Raw genomic sequence first — 17,762 nt, 5'->3', positions numbered from 1 at the left:
GGGGGCAAATGGCCCAAGCTGTTGAGGTGGGGGTTGGACTGGTGCCCCAGGGAGGGGTTGTAACTTGCTCTTGGGGTAGGTGAACGCACAGTGGGGAGAATATACAGCCTGGGGACACGGAAGATGGCGGGACCCCCAGGGGAGGTGGGGACGCCTCAGCTCACCTCCAGGTGGGCCACGGTGAAGATGACAGGGTCCATGAGAAAGACACGACTGGACTCCTTGTTGATGGACGCCGCAATGACCTGCGAGTTCACCACGAGGGAGGCGCCGCCAGGGCCACCTGTACCTGCTTCCCCCGCCAGCTTCACTGTGGCATTCTCGGTGGACAAGAAGAGGCCCAGGTTGTTGTAGAGAATGAAGACCACTTTGACCACACCTGGAGAGGAGAGGCACAGCAGGGTGTGCTATCAGTCCTGAGCCAGAATACCTTCAGCCATACCAGCCACGGGGACCTCTGAAGCCAGGCTGTGGCCCAGGTAACAGGGGCTTCTGGAGCCCTTCCATGTACCATTGCTCAGTTGTAGGCAGCTCCAAATGGCAAGGCAGTATAGTATGCCAGGACACATAGGGACTGCGTCCCCAACCCCCAACTCACTTGCTGTGTGACCTCGGGCAAATCCCCAACTTCTCTGAGCCTTAGTCTCAAATGGGACAGACCTCCCTGAGCTATGAGAACCGACTGCCATTACACGGGAGTAAGCCCTGCAAACTACAAAGTGTCCTATGCTCTGGGGCTTTGGGGGGACCCCACAAATCCCCTGAAACGTTCTGCTTGCTTGAATGGAGAACAACTCTGTGTGTCGTTATGAGCCCCACCCTTTCCTTGGATTCTTCAACCCAATACAATTTAAGACCTGATGTTCTTCCTAAGTGAACCGGGGACGCCAGCCCAGGGCTTGGACACTGACCGTTGCGGCTGTTCTGCTTGATGGTGTTGGCGGACAGCTGGATGGAGTTCTCGCTTGGGTATTCCTGAGGGAACACCAGCTCCTGCACTTGGCCCTCAGTGTTTAGGACTGTCACCTCCAGGACTGTAGGGACAGGGCATGGCAGGGCAGGTGGGTTAGGGTCCGTCTCCAGTCCAAGGGCCCAACTGTAGCAAGAGGCCCAAGGCTAGGGCATCCCTAGCTGGCAGGCCCCATGGTTGAAGATTCGCATCCAATCATGATCTCAGTTGGCAGACTGAGCCCCACATCAGGCTCCATGCTCAACAGAGTCTGCTTGAGATTCTCTCCCTATCCCCCAACTCACACCCATGCTCGCTCACTCGCTCGCTCTCGCAAATAAAATCTTGAAAAAAGAAAGGTGTGCACCTGATCCTGCCCTGGGCATGACTGCAGCACTCACCCACATTCTGTTTGGCAGCCAGGAAGCGGGCGGGCTCCCGGACATTGTCAGCCAGCAGGAAGGCGCCCTCCTCCAGCACATCCAAGAGCATGGTGGCGGTGTGCACCTGCTCTGTGGCATTCATGTCCTTCCAGGACTCCAGAGCCTCTGGCCGCAGCAGGTTGTCCACTGTCTCCACCACAGCCTATGCAGATGAGGGGATGGCACTGTGATTCCCCCCTACATCCTCCAGTTCCCTGGGCTGGACTCTGACTCTGCATACCCTCCTCTCAGCCTCCATCCCGTGTTGCCTGGGGCGTGCCTACATGATGGTGAGGGCTGCCTCACCCCGTCTTGGCCAGCAGGAACCCTCCGGGCCTCACCTTGATGTAGTCTTTGCAAGTTCTCTCGCGCTTGTGCATCTGGGAAAAGAGATGGAGGCGCTGTCAGCTTCCCTAATGCCAACACTGTCACATCTGGGCCCTGGAGAGCTGGGTCTTCTGCAGGGCTGGGTATGAGTGAGACCTGTTCCTAAGGGACCCTCAGCCCTAAGGACCTTCCGAGGGCAGCTTAGGAGGAAGATCCAGTATGCCTAGGATCAGTCCTCTCCTCTCTGACCGCCCCGCTTGGAGGGAACAGGCTGGACTCCTTTTGAGCCCTCAGGGCAGTACCCGCCCCCACCACCCCTGGCCCCACCGCCGTGGCCCCACCGCCGTGGCCCCACCGCCGTGGCCCCACCGCCGTGGCCCACCTTGTTGTAGTTCTTGCCCGCCGACTCCCGCTCAATGGGCCGCAAGGCCTGTAACTGGGCATCCAGAATGTCCAGCAGCTGCTCCATCAGCTTCACGGAGGAGGACACGTCACCCGCATAGATGGAGCCTCGGGTGTGACGGGCCAGCTCGCTGGCAATGTTGGCTGCGTTCTCCCCACTCTTGATCTGTGTGAGTGGGAGTAGGGACCCCCAGCTATCTCAGAGACCATCTTGCTTCCCACATGTTCCCTTTTCACCTGCCCAGCCTGCTTGGCCCCTCTCCTCCCTCCCTCGCTAACCCCTTCTCCCTCCCCATCCGTCTCTGTTCCCTCTGTAGGCCAGGGAGGGGACCCACACAGTCCTGGCTCCCGGACCTGCCCGTCTGTCTCCCCAATTGCTCTGCTGCCCCCAGTGCGCCTTGTGCCCGGCCACCCAGGGCCCAGTGTGCAAGCAAATGTGCCCATCTGGGAGGGACAGCTGCTGCTGGTACCTTCTGGGCCACCTGGTTGACCCAGGGGGAGGTGCAGTTGCTGAGGTCAGGGCCCCGGGGGTTCCAGAGCCCCAGGGCTGGTAGACACTGGAAGGACGCAATTCCTGCAGGGACAGACGGGAACAGGGAAGGGAGCCACAGGGAAGGAGAGAAAGAGGGGCCACAGCGGGGAAAGGAGATGACAGGGGGACAGATAGGTGGAGAGAGGCGAAGGAAACACGGAAGACCAGACATGAAGAGGGCCAGACAGTCAAGAGAGGCATCACTGTGAGGTGACATAAGCTACCCCTCACTTCTAAGCTCCCCCTCTTGGCTCCTCTTCCTTCCATCTTTGTCTCCCAGAAACAAAGCTTTCTAGCAAAGTCCATCTTCAAAGCCCCTTCTCCCTTAAGCCTCTTCAGACCCTCCCTTTGGATCGCTCCACTTGGGAGCACGTGCTCCTGGCCCCACCCCGCCTATCACTTCAGCAGCTCTCTGGGCTGCCACTGCTGCTCTGGGGCCCGGTCCGTCTCAGCGTGAAGCCGGGGGCCCAAGTCACCTCCTGTAGGCTCCCTTCATGGTCTGCCTGGCACTGCAAGAGGGGACAAGGCAGGGGCAGACTGAGCTGCTCCCAGGCCCCGAGGGCTCTGCTGGGCTCTGGGAACACAGCTGCAGGTGTCCGGTGCAAGCCCTGTCCTCATAAAGCCCACACTCTGGCAGGGGAAACAGGTGCATGGGCTGAGTGGTGGGATGTTCCCTGGCCAGACTGGGTTTGGACCCTCCCCAAGTCAGCCACAGTGAGGGGACTACAGCCTCTGTACTCACCTCGGGTCCCCTTGGGGCAGGGCCTCTCGACCAGCATGCCCTGCTGCGTGGCCGGCCACTGGACCCGCCGCACCTCTCGAGGTTCACAGAAGAGCTCTGGGGACACGTGCAGATTGGGGGCGGGGGGCCGCCGGGTGCTGGGAGCCAGGGCTGTGGCTGGAGGCAGGTCAGGTCCCAGCTGGTTGATGGCACCCACCGGGTGTGTGGTGAGGGGCACTCGGCGGAGCGGGGTGGTGGCCGCAGGAGAGGCCGTGCTGGTGAGGGGTGTGGGTCGGGCTGTGGTGGTTGTGCTGAGAGGCGGGGAAGTGGCTGGGCCTGGAAGGGAAGAGGGTATACAAAACAGGGTCACCCTATGCCCGGGGGCCCTGCCATGGCATGCCCAGGAATGCTAGTACCTTCCCCGAAGAGGGAGGATATCCTGGTCACCACTGGGTCTGGGAGATCTCCCCTGGCCTCTCTCTGTCCCCAAGACCATCTAAAGCATCAGAAAGCAGTAAAAATTCACTTGAGTGTAGCCTGAGGTCTGAGAGCAACCAAAGAGAACCTGCCAGGAATGGAATGTATGAACACAGCCTCCTCCCATTCTCATTCTGCTCTCATTATGGTCACTATAACCTGGCCGGGTCCCTTCCCTGTGCGGGATTTAGTTCCCCATTATGCAAAATAAGGGTGGACTGGCTCAGGCTCTCCAGTGCCCTGGGGCTGCTCAGAGAGGGCAGCGGGGCTGAGGGTGGCTGAGAGAGACTGCAGCAGGACCCTCACCCTCAGTACTGGCAGCTGGGCTTTGTTCTGTGTCACTGATGGGAGGCTTCCACCCAGGGTTGTGGCTGATGAAGGTTCTAGGATTAGGAGAGCACAGGCCCCTGAGGGAGGCGGTGCACTTAGTGGTTAGAACGCAGACTCCAGAGTTACTCCTCAAGGAGTAAACTAACACCCTGCCCAGTGCCTCAGTTTACCTCACGAACCGAGACAACTGAACGAGGTTAACTGTGAACCGCTTAGACCAGCCTCTGTCCAGTGCTGTGCGACTCTGCCCTCCAGGGATCCCCGGGGCCACCTCCAGGTCCCAGCTCTCAGCACACGGCATGCTCCCCCCACCCTGGGGCCCAGGCGGCAGAGTAAGGGGAAGCCGTCCCTACCGGCACTGGGGTCTGGCGGCCCGAACTCCAGGCTGTAGCGCACCACGAAATAGTTGTTCCAGACGTACAGCTGGTTGTCGCGAGGGTTGTAGTCCACGGAGGAAACAAACTGGTAGGGGTTGGGAAAGGCCAGGCTGACCGGCTCCTCGCGGTTGGCATTGGTGTTGAAGGCGTAGTCCACGCGGTTGCCAGCCGCCTCGCTGTCGTCATCCACGTACACGGAGCGCAGCACGTACAGGACTCCGCACACCATGAAGGCGTTGGACGCCGAGCGCTTGTCATAGCCCGTCTCCCACGTGCCCTCGAAGCGCAGCGTGTAGGGGTTGAGCTGGCTCACCACCAGGCGCCCGTTGTTGCCCTCAGTGGCGTAGATGACCCACAGCCCGTTCTCGTCCACAGCCAGGTCGATGTCCGTCTTGCCCCCCCAGCGGTAGGGCGACGTGTCGTGGTAGTTGGCCGTGTTGATGACGGTCTCCCCGCTCTTGATGCGCGTGCGCAGATCGTACTTGACAATGTTGCGCGTGCGCTCCTTGTTGTAGAAGACCGCGCCGTCGTAGACCACGAAGCCCGTGCCGTCCACGCGGTTGGGCAGGCGGTAGGTGGTGGTGTGGCGCGAGGCCACGTAGTCCTCCCACGAGGCGTACTCCGTTAGCGTGTCCGTGCGGTAGGGGATCCAGGGCATGACGTAGATACGGTCTCCCGCCTGCAGCGGGGTCCTTGCACCACGCGCCAGACTGGTGTTCCGACTCGTGCGTGGACGTGGGCTCCAACACCTTCTGTAGGGTCCCTGGGCACACGAAGACTGGGCCAGGCGGGTGGGCGGGCAGGCGGGGAGGACACGGGGAGAGGAGGAGCGGAGGGGGGAGGAGAAAGAGGCAAGTTGGTCACTGTGGCCTGGGGTAGCCAGGCTTCCCCTCCTGCTGCTGCAGTCACGGTTGCTTGGTAGGGCTGGTGATGGGAAGGGGGTTCCGGGCTGGGACCCTGCCCTGCCCAGCTGCCCTCTCCCTGGAGATGTCAACCCTGGAGGCCATTAAGAGCAGGGTTAGTGGGGGTTGGGGGGAGAGGTGGTGCCCCTCTTTCCTTCCCTGGCTGCTGGAGACCCCACAGGCTGGGGATAAAGGGTTTGGCAAGAGCCCTCCCAGACTTCCTCATGTGTCTTAAGTGGGGGTGGAAAGATCCCCCTCCCTGCATGCCACTCCTGGCTTTGAGGTTCCAGGGACTCAGTGCCCCTGCTCCTTTGCCATCGTCACAGCCCCCTATGTAAGAGCTAGGGTCGAGGGTCCCATCCTTCACCAACCACACCAGGATACAAAATTTTGTTTGTTTTCTCCCTCTCCCCCCCACCCCCTGGCAAAAATTGTAAGGTAGAGTGATGTTTCCGTACCCACTGTGGGTGTCAGGAGTGCCCCCCATTCCAGGGTAGAGGAGGCACCCAAAGTTCCCGATGCAGCCTGTGCCCGCCCCCCCACCCAGTACCCACGTAATCAGTAGGTGAGGAAGGGTTTTTGGAAAAGTCCAGCCCCTCCTGCAGGGTGCCCAGCCCTGCACCCAGCCGGCAAGGTCTCTCATGGGGCCTGTTCAGCAGCAGACTCTGACACTGGTGCACAGGTGTGGGGGGTTGGGGACATGGGAAAAGAGGGGGCTCCCCGGGAGAGTTGGGGAGGGGGGAGGAGAGCTGCGTGGAGGGAAGAGAGACAAGGTGGGGGGCCTCGGCGAGGTCCTGGCTCCAAGGGAGGCACGCTGGAGACCACCTGGGAAGAAAGGGTTAGTGCTGGCGAAGGAGAGAGGGTTTGAGCAGAGAATTCACTCCAAGGCCCAGGCCCGACTGAGGGTCCCTCGGGGGGGCAGTCCCAGGTCCAGCTCAGAGGGGGCAAGGGAGGGAACCAGGAGCTAGGATAAAGACCCAGCCCGCCCCAGCCAGGCCCCCCCCCCACCCTCCCCTGCCCCGGACCCCGATTTACCTGCAACCATCCCCGGCTCGGGAGGAGGGACCAAGGCAGCGCTGATGTCAGAAAGGTGGGGGGCCCCGCCCCCCCCCCCCCATTCCCTGAAAAGGAGGAAAACCTCAACTGCATCTCGTTGGCCGCCGCCGGCCTGCCCACCCTTGCCCCGTCACATCCCAGTTCCACCTGCTCTTAGCCTCCCCTTACTGACCCAGTAGGGGTCTGGACTTGGGAGTGGTGATGTCCAGATACCCCTCCATCCAGGATGGCTGGGCCTCCCTCTCACCACCCTGATGGCTAAACCCACAGAGAGGCCAGGGTGAGGGTTTGCAGTGAATTCTCTGCTCCTGCTTGGCCTGTCACCAAAGCAGCTGGCCCTAAACGGAACAGGGAGGGCTGGGACCCAGTGCGGGGTTGGGGGGGGGCAGCCCCAGTGGCAAGAGGGTTATGGACAGGCACCACTCCTCATTCCCCCACTTCAGCCTCACTCTGTGATAGGCTTAGGTGGGGGGATATCTAGCCCTCCCTTCACAGCATCAGGGACAGCTAGGCCCCAGGGGCCCCAGATGCAAAGCAGCCAGGAGCACACCCTGTTTTAGGAGGGGGGAGGGGAGCCTGGGACCCAGAAGTGAGCAGGAACCAGAGGGATCCTGGCTTGCATCCTGAGGCTCCATCATCTCCTTGTCCCCAATACCCTGAGGGGTTGGCCTGCACCCTGTGTCCAGCACACCTGGCCTCCACCTTCTTCCTCTGTGCCCAGGTCTCCCCTCTCCCCAAGCCAGGACCCCTGCCAGCTCTGTGGCCCCTGAGCAGACATGTCTGTGTGTGTGAGGGGGCAGTGGGAGGTCTCAAAGCCTGACCTGGTCAGAGGGTTTGGAGAAGGAAAACATGGTTAGAGGTTACCCTGGGGAAGGGGGAGAAGATGAGGAAGGGTCTGCCTGGGGCCTTTGACAGTAAGGACCCCTCCCCAGCACCAAGCTCCCAACACCTCCTCTTCCCTCCCCCCTCCCCACCCCACCCTTGAAGAGAAAAGATCCAGGGCTGCGGTATCAACCACCACCGGTATCCAAACCACCACCGGGCCTGTAAGAAGAGTGTCTGGTGCTGGGTGCGAGAGAGACTCAGGGAGAGAGAGAGGGAGAGAGTGGCAGGGCAGTGAGGGTTGGGGGCCTGGGCTGGCTGCCCAGGCCTCTCTGAGATGGGGGAGGGCAGGGGGAGGGGAGCAGCTTGGAGGGACCCCGCCCCACCTTCCTCAAAGGGGATGCTCCACAGACCACCGTAATTTCAAGGCAAGAGCGATCCTGCGAGGATGGCTCACCACAGGCCGTCCCCACAGCCAGAAATTTCCCGAAAATTTCCAGGGAAGACGGGACCATCCCTAATATCCCACCCTCCAAGTTCCTCTGCTGCAAGCCCTCCCCTCTCCCGATGTAGGGGAGCGCTCCACCCACCATGGAGTTTTCCTGTTCCTCTGCTGCAGGCTAACCCCACAAGAAATTACAGTGCTCAAGAAATTACGGTGCTCGTGGAAGTCCCCAGACCCGGCCTATACCTCCCCCAACCATCCCCCCACCCGCCGCCCCGTCCTCTAACCAAAACAGCCCAGAAGAAACCCTGACTGCAGCTTCGCAAGTGTTTCAGAACCAGAGAAAATGTTCCCCCACCCAGGCTCCCCCCACCATGAGGCCCACCCCCACCCCTTGCCCCCAATTTGGCAGACTGCCCTCTCAGGACTGGGAGCAGCTTTACATCCCTCCCCAGGGCTGGGCCCCCCGGCCGGTCAAGGATGGGGTTTGGGGGTGGGGGGAAACGGGTGCTCCGTGCTCCAAAACAGCTCTGGGCCTTGGAAACGCCAAACCAGAAGGAACTTATGCCACCAGAAGCCCGAGAGATAGAAGGAATCTGCTCCCCAAAAGGAAAACAAAGGTGTCCCCTCCATCCCACCTCCCCTGAGCCAGACACATGGTACAAAAGTTGGGGCAGGAAGAAGAGAAAGAAGACCGCTCACCCCCGCGTACTCTGCCCCCAGTCAGGAGCCAGAGAAGGGGGTCCCTCCCTCCCCTCCCGCCCTGGATGCTTACACACTTCTCCTGAAGGAGGCAAAATAAGTATGAGAGAAGGCCAGGTCCCCCCCGCAAGGGCTGGGACTAGGAAGGAGGGGCAGGGAGACAGAAAGAGAGAAAGAGGCAGAGAGAAAGAGAGAGAGAGACAGAAGAAGGTCCTGCCCGTGCTCAGAGAGGAGCTTCCTCGGGCGTCTGGCAGGTAGAGTCGCCCGTGGGGGCACCAGGGCTGGCCCCACCGGGAGGACACCCGGGGTGGGGGACACCAACTGGACCCAGTTGGGGTGGGGAGAAAAAGGGGCCGGGCAGGGAGGGCGGGGCACATGAGTACGGTACAGGCGAGAACAAAGTGTGAGTTAGGGGTTAGCATTGGTAACAGTGCGTTTACCTTTCTGCTCCACTTCTACTTTAAGCATCGGAAGAGAGAGAGAAAACAAATTGAAAAAAAAAATGTGCAAGAAAAAAAAGAGAAAAAAAAAGATTAAATTGCTTTCGTTTCTTATCTGGCAACATGCCCCCTTTTCCTTCCTTTCCTCATCCTGGTTCCCCAACCCCGAAGGCAGCATCAGCTCAGCCCCCGCCCCCAAGTCCCTTTCTCTGGGGGGGGTGTCAGGGAGACAGTCACAGGGAGAGGGAGACACGCGAGGACAGAGACCAAGAGAGACACAGGGGCGGGGGTACAAACAGGCAGGTGGACGGGCCCTCAGACAGGTAGGGGCACCCTCAGTGTGGTGGGGGTTGGGGAGGGGGGAGCTTCAGCTGGAAGGTGGGCTCTGGTTGGGGAGCACTGGGGAGGGAGTGGTGGGGGTGAAAGGGCCACCCAGTTCCCTCCCCCTCCGCACAACCCACCTGCTGCCCTCCTGCCAGAAGCAGGGGCCCAGGGGGAGGGGGTTCAGTGCCTCCAGGGGCCTGGACGCCCCCCAGCTGGGAGAACATGCTGACCCCCCCCCCACTTTCTGTGCTGGCCTTGCTAGAGTCCGGCTGAGTTCCCCCCAAGCCCTCACAACCCAAGAAAAGCCAACACAGAGAGAGAGGGAGGCAGAGCAGCAGAGCCCCTGGGCCTCAGAGAGCCTGGTGGGAGAGACAGAGGCAGAGAAGGAAGAAGCTGGGGTGGGGGGGGCGGACGTCACAGACAGCACGTGGGGGCACAGACACGCTCCCACGCTCCCCCGGGGCCAGCCTGTGGCTCAGTTTGTCTGCCCAGCACCCACCCCCCGACCCGGGGGCCCAGGAGCCAGGAGCTCCCTGCCTGGTGCCCAGTGGGTGGGCGCACCTGAGGGAGGAAGGGGCACGGTTAGAATGTGCTCAGCTGCAAGGCAAATCCAGCGTTAGTCGGGCCTGTCTGGGGTGTGTCTGTGTGTGTGGTGGGGGAGTCCCGCGCACCCACTGCCCCCTCCCCATGGTGGGCCCCTGCACCCACCCTTGACTCGCCTGCACCAGCACTGGGGTCACCCCAGCCTCTGAAGCCCAGGGCCAGATGGCTGCCCAGGCTGCTCCCCCTTCAGGCTCTGTGTCCCTGGCCCCTCAGGAACCTCTGACCAGGGCCTCGCTCTCCTGCCACTGCTCTAGAGGCACAAGCAGGGGTTCTACAGGGGAGAGTTTGGCTTCCTTCCCAGCGCCTCATCCAGGGCCTGGCACGCAGGCAGTGCTCAGCAAACACGAATAGTGGGGGACAAGTGAGTGCCCCGCCTCCCTGTTCTCTGACCTGGCTTCTGTCACCCTTGGAACTCCTTCTTCTAGAACCAGGAGCTACACCCCCTCAGCCTGGGTTCTGCCTGTTGAGGGCACATGTGGCCCCACGGTGTCCCAGACATATTCACTGTGTGTCCTGCCTCCCCCGGGGCTCAGGCTCGCTCTCTCTAAGTCAGACCAGGGCTGCCCATCCCCTGGGCCATCCTGGTCTCCATGGGTCACGGCCCCCGGCCCACACTCGGTGGCGGGGGGGGGTGTCAGCTTCAGGAGGTCCTATGCCTCTTTGCTCCCTGTGCCTCTAACTTGCTTCTTGTTTCTTTACCCACATGATGCCAACTTGCTTTGGACTCCACTTGGACCAAGGGATGTTTTTCCCGCCCTTTATCTCACCTGCCTCAGGAGGGTTTGTGATCATCATCTGTCATTCGTTTTGTTTTTCATTTCCCAGCAATAACTGGTAAAAATAACTACGAATAGTCACAACAAAAGCGATGACTACCAAGTGCCTCCTGCTTCCTAAGTGATCAAGTGCTAGGTACTTCCCAGGCAGTCTTTCCAGAACCCGTCTACACACAGGGAAACAGGCTCAGCTCAGTGAACCGACACAACGGAGGCCACACAGTGAGCAAAAGTGGGCACCGTTACCTTCATATATATTTATGGCACAGGGTGCAGGAGGAGCTTTACCCATGTTCTCTCTGCTCGTGGCAGCATCCCCCAGAAGGGACCCTATCCCAGCATCACAGATGAAGACACGAGCTAAGCTCGCTTGGGCAGGCACCTGTACCATTACTGAGCACGTCCTGAACCAGGCTCGGGTCTCGGCACTGGGGGGTGAGGACAAAGCCTCTGCCCTGGGGAGAGTTTGCATCCAGCACTCGGCCACAGGGAGTGGGCTCCGTGGCCAGCCCTGGGCCAGGCACCTCACACGCGTGTTCTCCTGGCCTCTCGCCTCCTTCTGCAGCAGCTCAGAGAAGTTTAAGTCATTTGCTCAAGTTTCAGACTCAGAAAATCTAAGAGACAGGCCAAGCCTCAAACCCAGCCTGAGTTGCCCGCTGTGCAATGCTCCCAGCCTCCCGCCTCCCATCCGTGCTGCCCCGGCCATGGGGGTGGGTGGAGAGTGTCCCCAGTGCTGTGGGGAGGCTTCAAGGATCAGATGGGCGTCCCCCTCAGATGGCGGCTGGAGGCCTGAGTTGCTGAAAGGAAAGGGTGAGGAGTAAAAGAAGGTTATGGAAGCACATAAGTGATCCTGTTTCCCCTGGCACGTAGGTCATCACCTGCGAGGAGAAATCAAAGGTTGAGGGGGGAGGCTGGGGTGGGAGGGCAGAGGAGGGAGAGTCACAGGGCCTCCTGCTCCCCTGCCCCTGCCCCCCTCACTCAGACACTCTGGTGGCCCTGCCTCCTCCCCCATCTGCCCGGAGGCCCTACCTCCAGGTTGGCTACATGAAGCTGGCAGGGAGAGGAGGGAAATGGATGATGGGGAGAAGGGAAGGGACAGTGAGGGCAGGAAAGAAGGGCCATGTTAAGAGCAGAATGCTGAGGAGGAGAGACCCTGTCTTTGTTGGTTCCCTTTGACTAGATGCAAGAAAGCCAGGCCCCTGGCTCCCCAGAGCACCCTCCTCAGGTTTCCTGGGGACCACCCCAGTCCAACATGGCAGCACTTCCCTTGCAGACAGGAAGTGCTATCATGGTAATGGGCACACTAACCAGGAGACAGGTATCTGTGGAAGATGCCCCTAGCCCTCCACACCAGATCTGCCGCCAGGCCTCCAAGGGCGGTCTGCCTCTCTGTGGGTTTGGAGTTCCGCTTCCAGGACTGGGAAGCAGCAGGACTGGGAGTACATGAGAGGTGATGGGGACAAGAGAAAGGACAGGGAGCTGAGGAAAGAAGGGGAGTGAGTGAGAGGGAAGAGTGGGTGTGTAAGGGGTGGTCAGAAAGGGAAGGGAGGTAGAGAGGCTGGAGGGCAGCTGGTCCAGGTCCAGGTCACCAGGAGACAGGGAAATGCACCAAGCAAGTTCTGGGGTGTGGCCTTGAAGGGTGTAAATGAGCCCTTCTACCTATGAAGGGGCAAGGTTAGCAGGCCAGGGTAACAAGAGTGGGAGAAGGTGTCCTGTGGACAGGGACAGAGCCTGGGAGGGTGGGGGTGGAACAGGGACTGACTGGGGGCAGGGGTCTGGGAGGAGACAGTGTGTGAGGGAGGGAGCAGGCTCTGCTGCCCCGGTTGCGCCTGTCCTAACTTGGCTGTGTGTGTGTGTGTGTGTGTGTGTGTGTGTGTGTGTGTGTGTGTAAGGTCAAGGTGTCTCCTCCTCACTTGCTTCTGGGATGGGGAAGGGCCCGTGTCCGCATGAGGAACAAGATGACTCACTGTAGGGGACACAGTCGTACTGCACCTCCAGGTACTTGTAGGTCCCAGGACAGGGGTCAGGAAAGGCGTCAGAGCCGGCAACCACCACGCACTGGGTGCGGTTGTTACACCTGCAGAGAAGAGATGAGGAGCTAGGAAAAGACTGGCCTAGAATGGGGCAGGGTGGGGGGGTGCGTCCAGGGTCAGGAGAGGAATGGGCACCCCTAAGCGGAGACGGAATTGTGGCGACCAAGGCCCGGGGCCTATGGGGACATCATCTTCTGTGGCCTGCGTGCTGTCCCTTTCCCAAGAGCCAGGCTTCTGCTCTTGGCCCCATAGGGCAGCAAACTCAGGGTGTCCCTGCCCCGTAAACTGCTTCCCCAGCTCCCCGTCCTCACCTCCCAGCTGCGTGTCACTGATGCCATTCCGTCCTTGGCATTTTTCCCAAATGGACTGGAAAGCCCCTCCCTGTTCACAGAAGAGTGAGACGTGAAGCCACGTGTACGAGGCAGCGTCTCTGCCAACACGCTGTTGACAAGAGGCTCACAGTGCCTGCCTGTGTCCCCCTTGGGTCACGCCTTACATGGGTCTCACACTCTGGGTGGCGCTGACTTGAGGACCTGCAGTTAGGACAGTGGCCGTCTCTTCACCTCACGCACAAGCCATTCTCGGAGTCCCCACCAACTTCTGGGAGCCTAACTAATGTACAAAGGGAAGCCGACGTATGAACAGAAAAATGTTTCTCCTGTGCTGTCTGTCTCTCCAATTGAGGTCTCTGGGCCCTACCGCAGGCCAGGTCTCGGCGGGGCAGGACATTAATTCATGAGGGTTTGCTCTTACCCACCCACCTCAACGCCCTTAAAACCTGAGCCCTGGCCTCTGAAGGTTAAGCTGTGAGTTGCCTGTGACCCAGCAGCTTTGCTCCCCAAGGAAGGGGGAAGCAGCGGCTCAAACCACTGCTTATATGTCAGTGCTCTCAGCGACATCATTTACACAACTGCCAGAGGTAGGAACGGCCCAGGTGTCGGCTGGCAGAGGATGGCTAAGCGTGGTCCATCCACAGAGTGGAATATGATTTGACCATTAAAAAGAGAGCTCGGGTGTGCCACGACGTGGACAAACCCGAAGACACCGTGAAGCCAAAGGAGTCAGGCTCCGAAAGCCACGTTCCGCGATCCTCAGATGTAATGTCTGGGACGGGTCAGTGTGCAGCGACAGAAAGTGGATCAGTGGCTGCCAGGGGTTGGGGGAGGGGAGGGTGGCGGTCACGGCTCCCGGGAATGGCGTTTCCCATTGGGGAGATGCTCTGAAACCAAAGGGAGGTGGTGGGTGCGCCACACTGCGAATGTACTAGCCACCGCTGAACTGCTCGCTTTGAAGTGGTGGACATGTTAGGTGAATTTCACCTCAATATCCAGAAGAGAGAACGGCTGGACGCCGTGCGTCCCAGCCTCCCCTGCAGCTGGCAGTACTCAGGACTGAGTTCCGGTGGGGGGACGGGGATGAGCCCAAGGTGGCCCGTAGAACGGCTGGGTGCGGGAGCCTCTGAGACAGAGGGAAGCAAGGGCTGAGGATCTTCTCCCCTGCGATTGGTTTAGGCCACTCTGCCTGTTCCAGGGTGTCTCCATCAGAGCAGCAGGGCTGTACCTGAACTAATACAAAGAGCCTCACCTCCAGGCATTAAGATGGCAGAGTGGCGGCCCCTCACTCCCTGGGCCTTTGGAACTACACGGTTCAGCGTTCCCCCTTTTGGAACCGAGAACCCATGAAAGCCAGAACTGGGCCAGCTGACAGCAGCTGGGGGGACGCTGGGGGGACCATGGAGACCCCGCAGCCCCGAGGCCGGTGCTGAAGGGATGAGGTGGCCAAGGAGAAAGCTGGAGGCAGGAGGTGGGAGGAGAGGGATTCCCAAGGAGGACAGGGCACAGCCTAAGCAAGGCCGGGAAGCTGGATTAGGGCAGCTCATGCAGGGGAGTCACACAGGGAAAGGGGAGGAGGGGGAGGCCTGCTGGACAGGTGTGTGTTTGAGGGAGCAAAGGTGGGGGGCAGGGAATGAGGTGGCTCCAGCCTGGCCCACATCTGAGCCACGTGACCACACCTGTTCCCTGCCCAAAACTCTCTGGAGGCTCTCCATGACCCTGTCCGGTGACTTATTCTAGAATCCTCTGCCAACATTCAAGGAACTGCAGAGCTGGCTCCAGGCCTCCTTTCCTTCTTCTGTTCTATGCTCTGGGCCCTGGAGGGAACCTTGCCGTCTGTCAGGCGTTTAGCAAAAAATGCAGTGAGTGCCTGCTATGTATCTGGCTGGGGACACAGCAGTGACAGACACAGCACACCGTCCCCATGGGGCTGACAGCCCAGTGAGGAAAGACAAACATGATAAAGACACAAAATATTCCCCAGAACTAAGGTTGGTGTCAGGGCTAGAAGATAAAGCAGGGAAGGGGCCAGGAAGTTTGGGGGGGGTGCTGTGATTTCAGAGACAGGCCTCAATGAGAGGATAGTCAGGTAAGAAAATCCATGGGGAAGGAAAGGAAGAGCCCTGCAGGTGTCAGGAACAGCATTCCAGGCAGAGGGAACAGCCGATGCAAAGACCCAGAGGAGGCCCATAGGGAGATACACCTAAGGAGCCGGCAGGGTGGCTGGAGCCAAGCGAGTGAAGGGGAGCGTGGAGACAGGGAGCCCCAGGAGCAGAGCACAGGGCCCAGGGAAGGGCCTTGTGGGCCTCAGGGGAAAGGCTTCTGCTCTGAGTGAGGGGGGTGCCCCTGCTCAGGTGTTCACAGGCACCCCCTGGCTGAGAGAACAGCCCGTGGCAGGCAAGACGGGGCAGAAGGTAGTATGGTGACCCCAGAGGAAGCCCACGGCAGAAGGGGCGGTTAAATCGGGGGGGGGGGGGTCGTGTATGGTGAAGGAAGAGCTGACCAGCTCCGCGGCGCCGGCAGTGGGTGTGAGGAAGCCTTCTGCAGCTTCGCACGTGAGGTGCCTCTGCCTGGCATTTCCCCCAACTCACACACAGCCTCACACACTCAGGCGCTCACTTTGTCTCCGATGCTCACGTGCAATTTCTGTGTTCAGACTGTCACTTCCTCAGGGCAGCCTGCGTGACCTCTGGGCTCTCCCTCAGCTCCCATGACACCTCCACCCTGTCACGCTATTGCTTCTACACTGCCGAGACCTCCACTTCCTCCCCCGTGAATCCCGGAACGAGCTTCTGGAGCTACCTAGTGGGTGCAAGCTGCCGGGGAAAAGGGGCTGGGTCTCCCTGGCTGTTTGCACGGGACCTGGCACCTAGCAGGTGCTCAGGAAACGGGCTGGACGCATAGAAGGAAGATGGAGGGGGAACAGGGTGCCCGGGCCAGGGGGCATGTGGAGGACAGGCATTTATCCAGGGTCCCCAGGAGCCCGGTGGGCTGGGGCCGCTCACCTCTGCGACATGATCTTGAAGGCATCGGGCAGGTAGCACTGCACATTCTCCATCTGGAAAGGGTCGGCGTCGCAGATCTTGTCATCTGTGCGCCCGTAGTTGGCGTTCTCCACCATGATGACGTCGCTGCCTGGGCACCGCAGCTCGATGGGGTAGCCTTCGCACGCCAGCTCCCGGCGCATCAGTCCAAATGGGAGCCCAGCCCGGCTCAGGCCTATGGGGAGGGAAGACCCCCACTAAGGAGATGCGCCCCCCCCACCCCCCAGCTTGGCTCTATCCAGGACGCAGGCTGTACGGACCTCAGGTCTTTCATCTACAAGACAGGCTTCTCGGTGTGCCCACCTGTGCAGTAAGGTCTTTGCCCTTGGCTCGGAGGTGCCTCTGAGCACTGGGGGTGTCCTGCCTGCCGAGCATCTGTCTGCCTGGGGGCCTTGGGCCAGGCCAGATGGTCTACACACCTGTGATGGGTTGAATTGTGTCCTTCCCACCTCAAATTCATATGCTGAAGTTCCAATCCCTCGTACCTCAGAGTGGGACCAAATTTGAAACGGGTGATCAAGTTAAAACGAGGCCATTAAGGTAGGCCCTAATCCAGTATGACCAGTGTCCTTATAAGAAGGGGAAATTTGGACACAGAGAAACACACAAAGGGAAGATGGTGTGGAGACACAGGGAGAAGAGGGGCAGCTGCAAGCCTGGAACAGCAACTTCCCTCTTGGCCCTCAGAGGGAGCCGATCCTGCTGACGACTTGATCTTGAACTCGCAGCCCCTAGAACTGCAGGGCATTCAATTCTGTTGTCGAAGTCACCCAGCCTATGGTCCTTTGTTACAGCAGCCCTAGCAAAGGAGCACGCTGACAATGTGAGTAGGAGGTTTTGGGTATCAGTTGACCTCCAGAAGGCTGGGGACTGAGGTCGGTCCTGTGGGTGGTCACCCAGGTCTACACGACTGAGCCCCAGTGAAGACTCTGGACCCCGGGGCTCAGGAGCACGTCCCAGGTTGGCAGTACACTGTGCATGTTGTCACGCAGCATCGTGGGGGAGGTGGCGCTGCCCACAGCTCCATGGGCAGGGACCCGCAGGAGGCCAGGGCAGGGGACCCTCCTGGACCCTGGCCCATGCACCTCGTTCCTCAGCTGATTTTATCTATAACTGTTCACCACGAGTATAACAGTGTTGAGGAATTCTGGGAGTGCTTCTAGGGAATCATCCAATCTGAGGGTGGTCTAAAGGACTCCCGAACTTGCAACTGGTGTCAGAAGTGAGGGTGGACTTGGGTGCCTCCCTAACTTCACGCCACCCCATGCAAGTGGGAGAGATGGCTTGGGAGGAAAGGCTCTCATATTCTGAAAGAACCCGCGGCGCCTGGCCTTGCCGCTCCTTGGCCAGGCACATCCGAGGGGCCAGAGCGTCTCAGTGTGGCCGGGGGTTGTGGGGGGGTGGTGTGTGCCAGCGGCACCGGCGGCACATGGCGGCTGGTTGGGAATGCAGCTCCTGGCTCCCTGCCCCAGGCCTGCTGAGTCAGCATCTCCAGGGAGAAACCAGGCCCCTCGGACGGACCTATGTGCCCGCCCCCATGATTCTGACATGCACTCAATTTGGACAGCCTCCTCGGCCTCTGTTCCCAGTCTGTGAGATCAGCACTGACAGCCCAGGGCTAGGCCTTGAGGAGTCTGTGTGCTACAGAAAGTTCCCAAAGAAAGCACTGAGCATGGTGCCCTGCGTGGCAAGGGTTAGCGTGACGATGGAAGACCTGGTGCGGCTGCACGGTCCCACGTCCATCCC

At 60.2% G+C, this 17,762-nt stretch overlaps 1 protein-coding gene across 1 annotated transcript in view; it reads right to left on the bottom strand.

Moving 5' to 3' along the window:
• Positions 1-17,762, bottom strand: part of ADGRL1 (adhesion G protein-coupled receptor L1) — a 42,286-nt gene that overhangs the window by 6,954 nt on the left and 17,570 nt on the right. The window contains 12 exon segments of the mRNA XM_047700322.1: positions 165-379; positions 912-1,034; positions 1,351-1,534; positions 1,713-1,751; positions 2,081-2,266; positions 2,571-2,674; positions 3,375-3,689; positions 4,514-5,225; positions 5,227-5,315; positions 8,905-8,919; positions 12,575-12,684; positions 15,978-16,191. Coding sequence (XP_047556278.1) covers positions 165-379; positions 912-1,034; positions 1,351-1,534; positions 1,713-1,751; positions 2,081-2,266; positions 2,571-2,674; positions 3,375-3,689; positions 4,514-5,225; positions 5,227-5,315; positions 8,905-8,919; positions 12,575-12,684; positions 15,978-16,191 — 2,306 coding nt within the window.

The sequence above is a fragment of the Lutra lutra genome, chromosome 1, assembly GCF_902655055.1.
Source record: "Lutra lutra chromosome 1, mLutLut1.2, whole genome shotgun sequence".
In the NCBI taxonomy this organism is placed as follows: Eukaryota; Metazoa; Chordata; class Mammalia; order Carnivora; family Mustelidae; genus Lutra; species Lutra lutra.
This window is presented reverse-complemented; position numbering and strand designations above follow the sequence as displayed.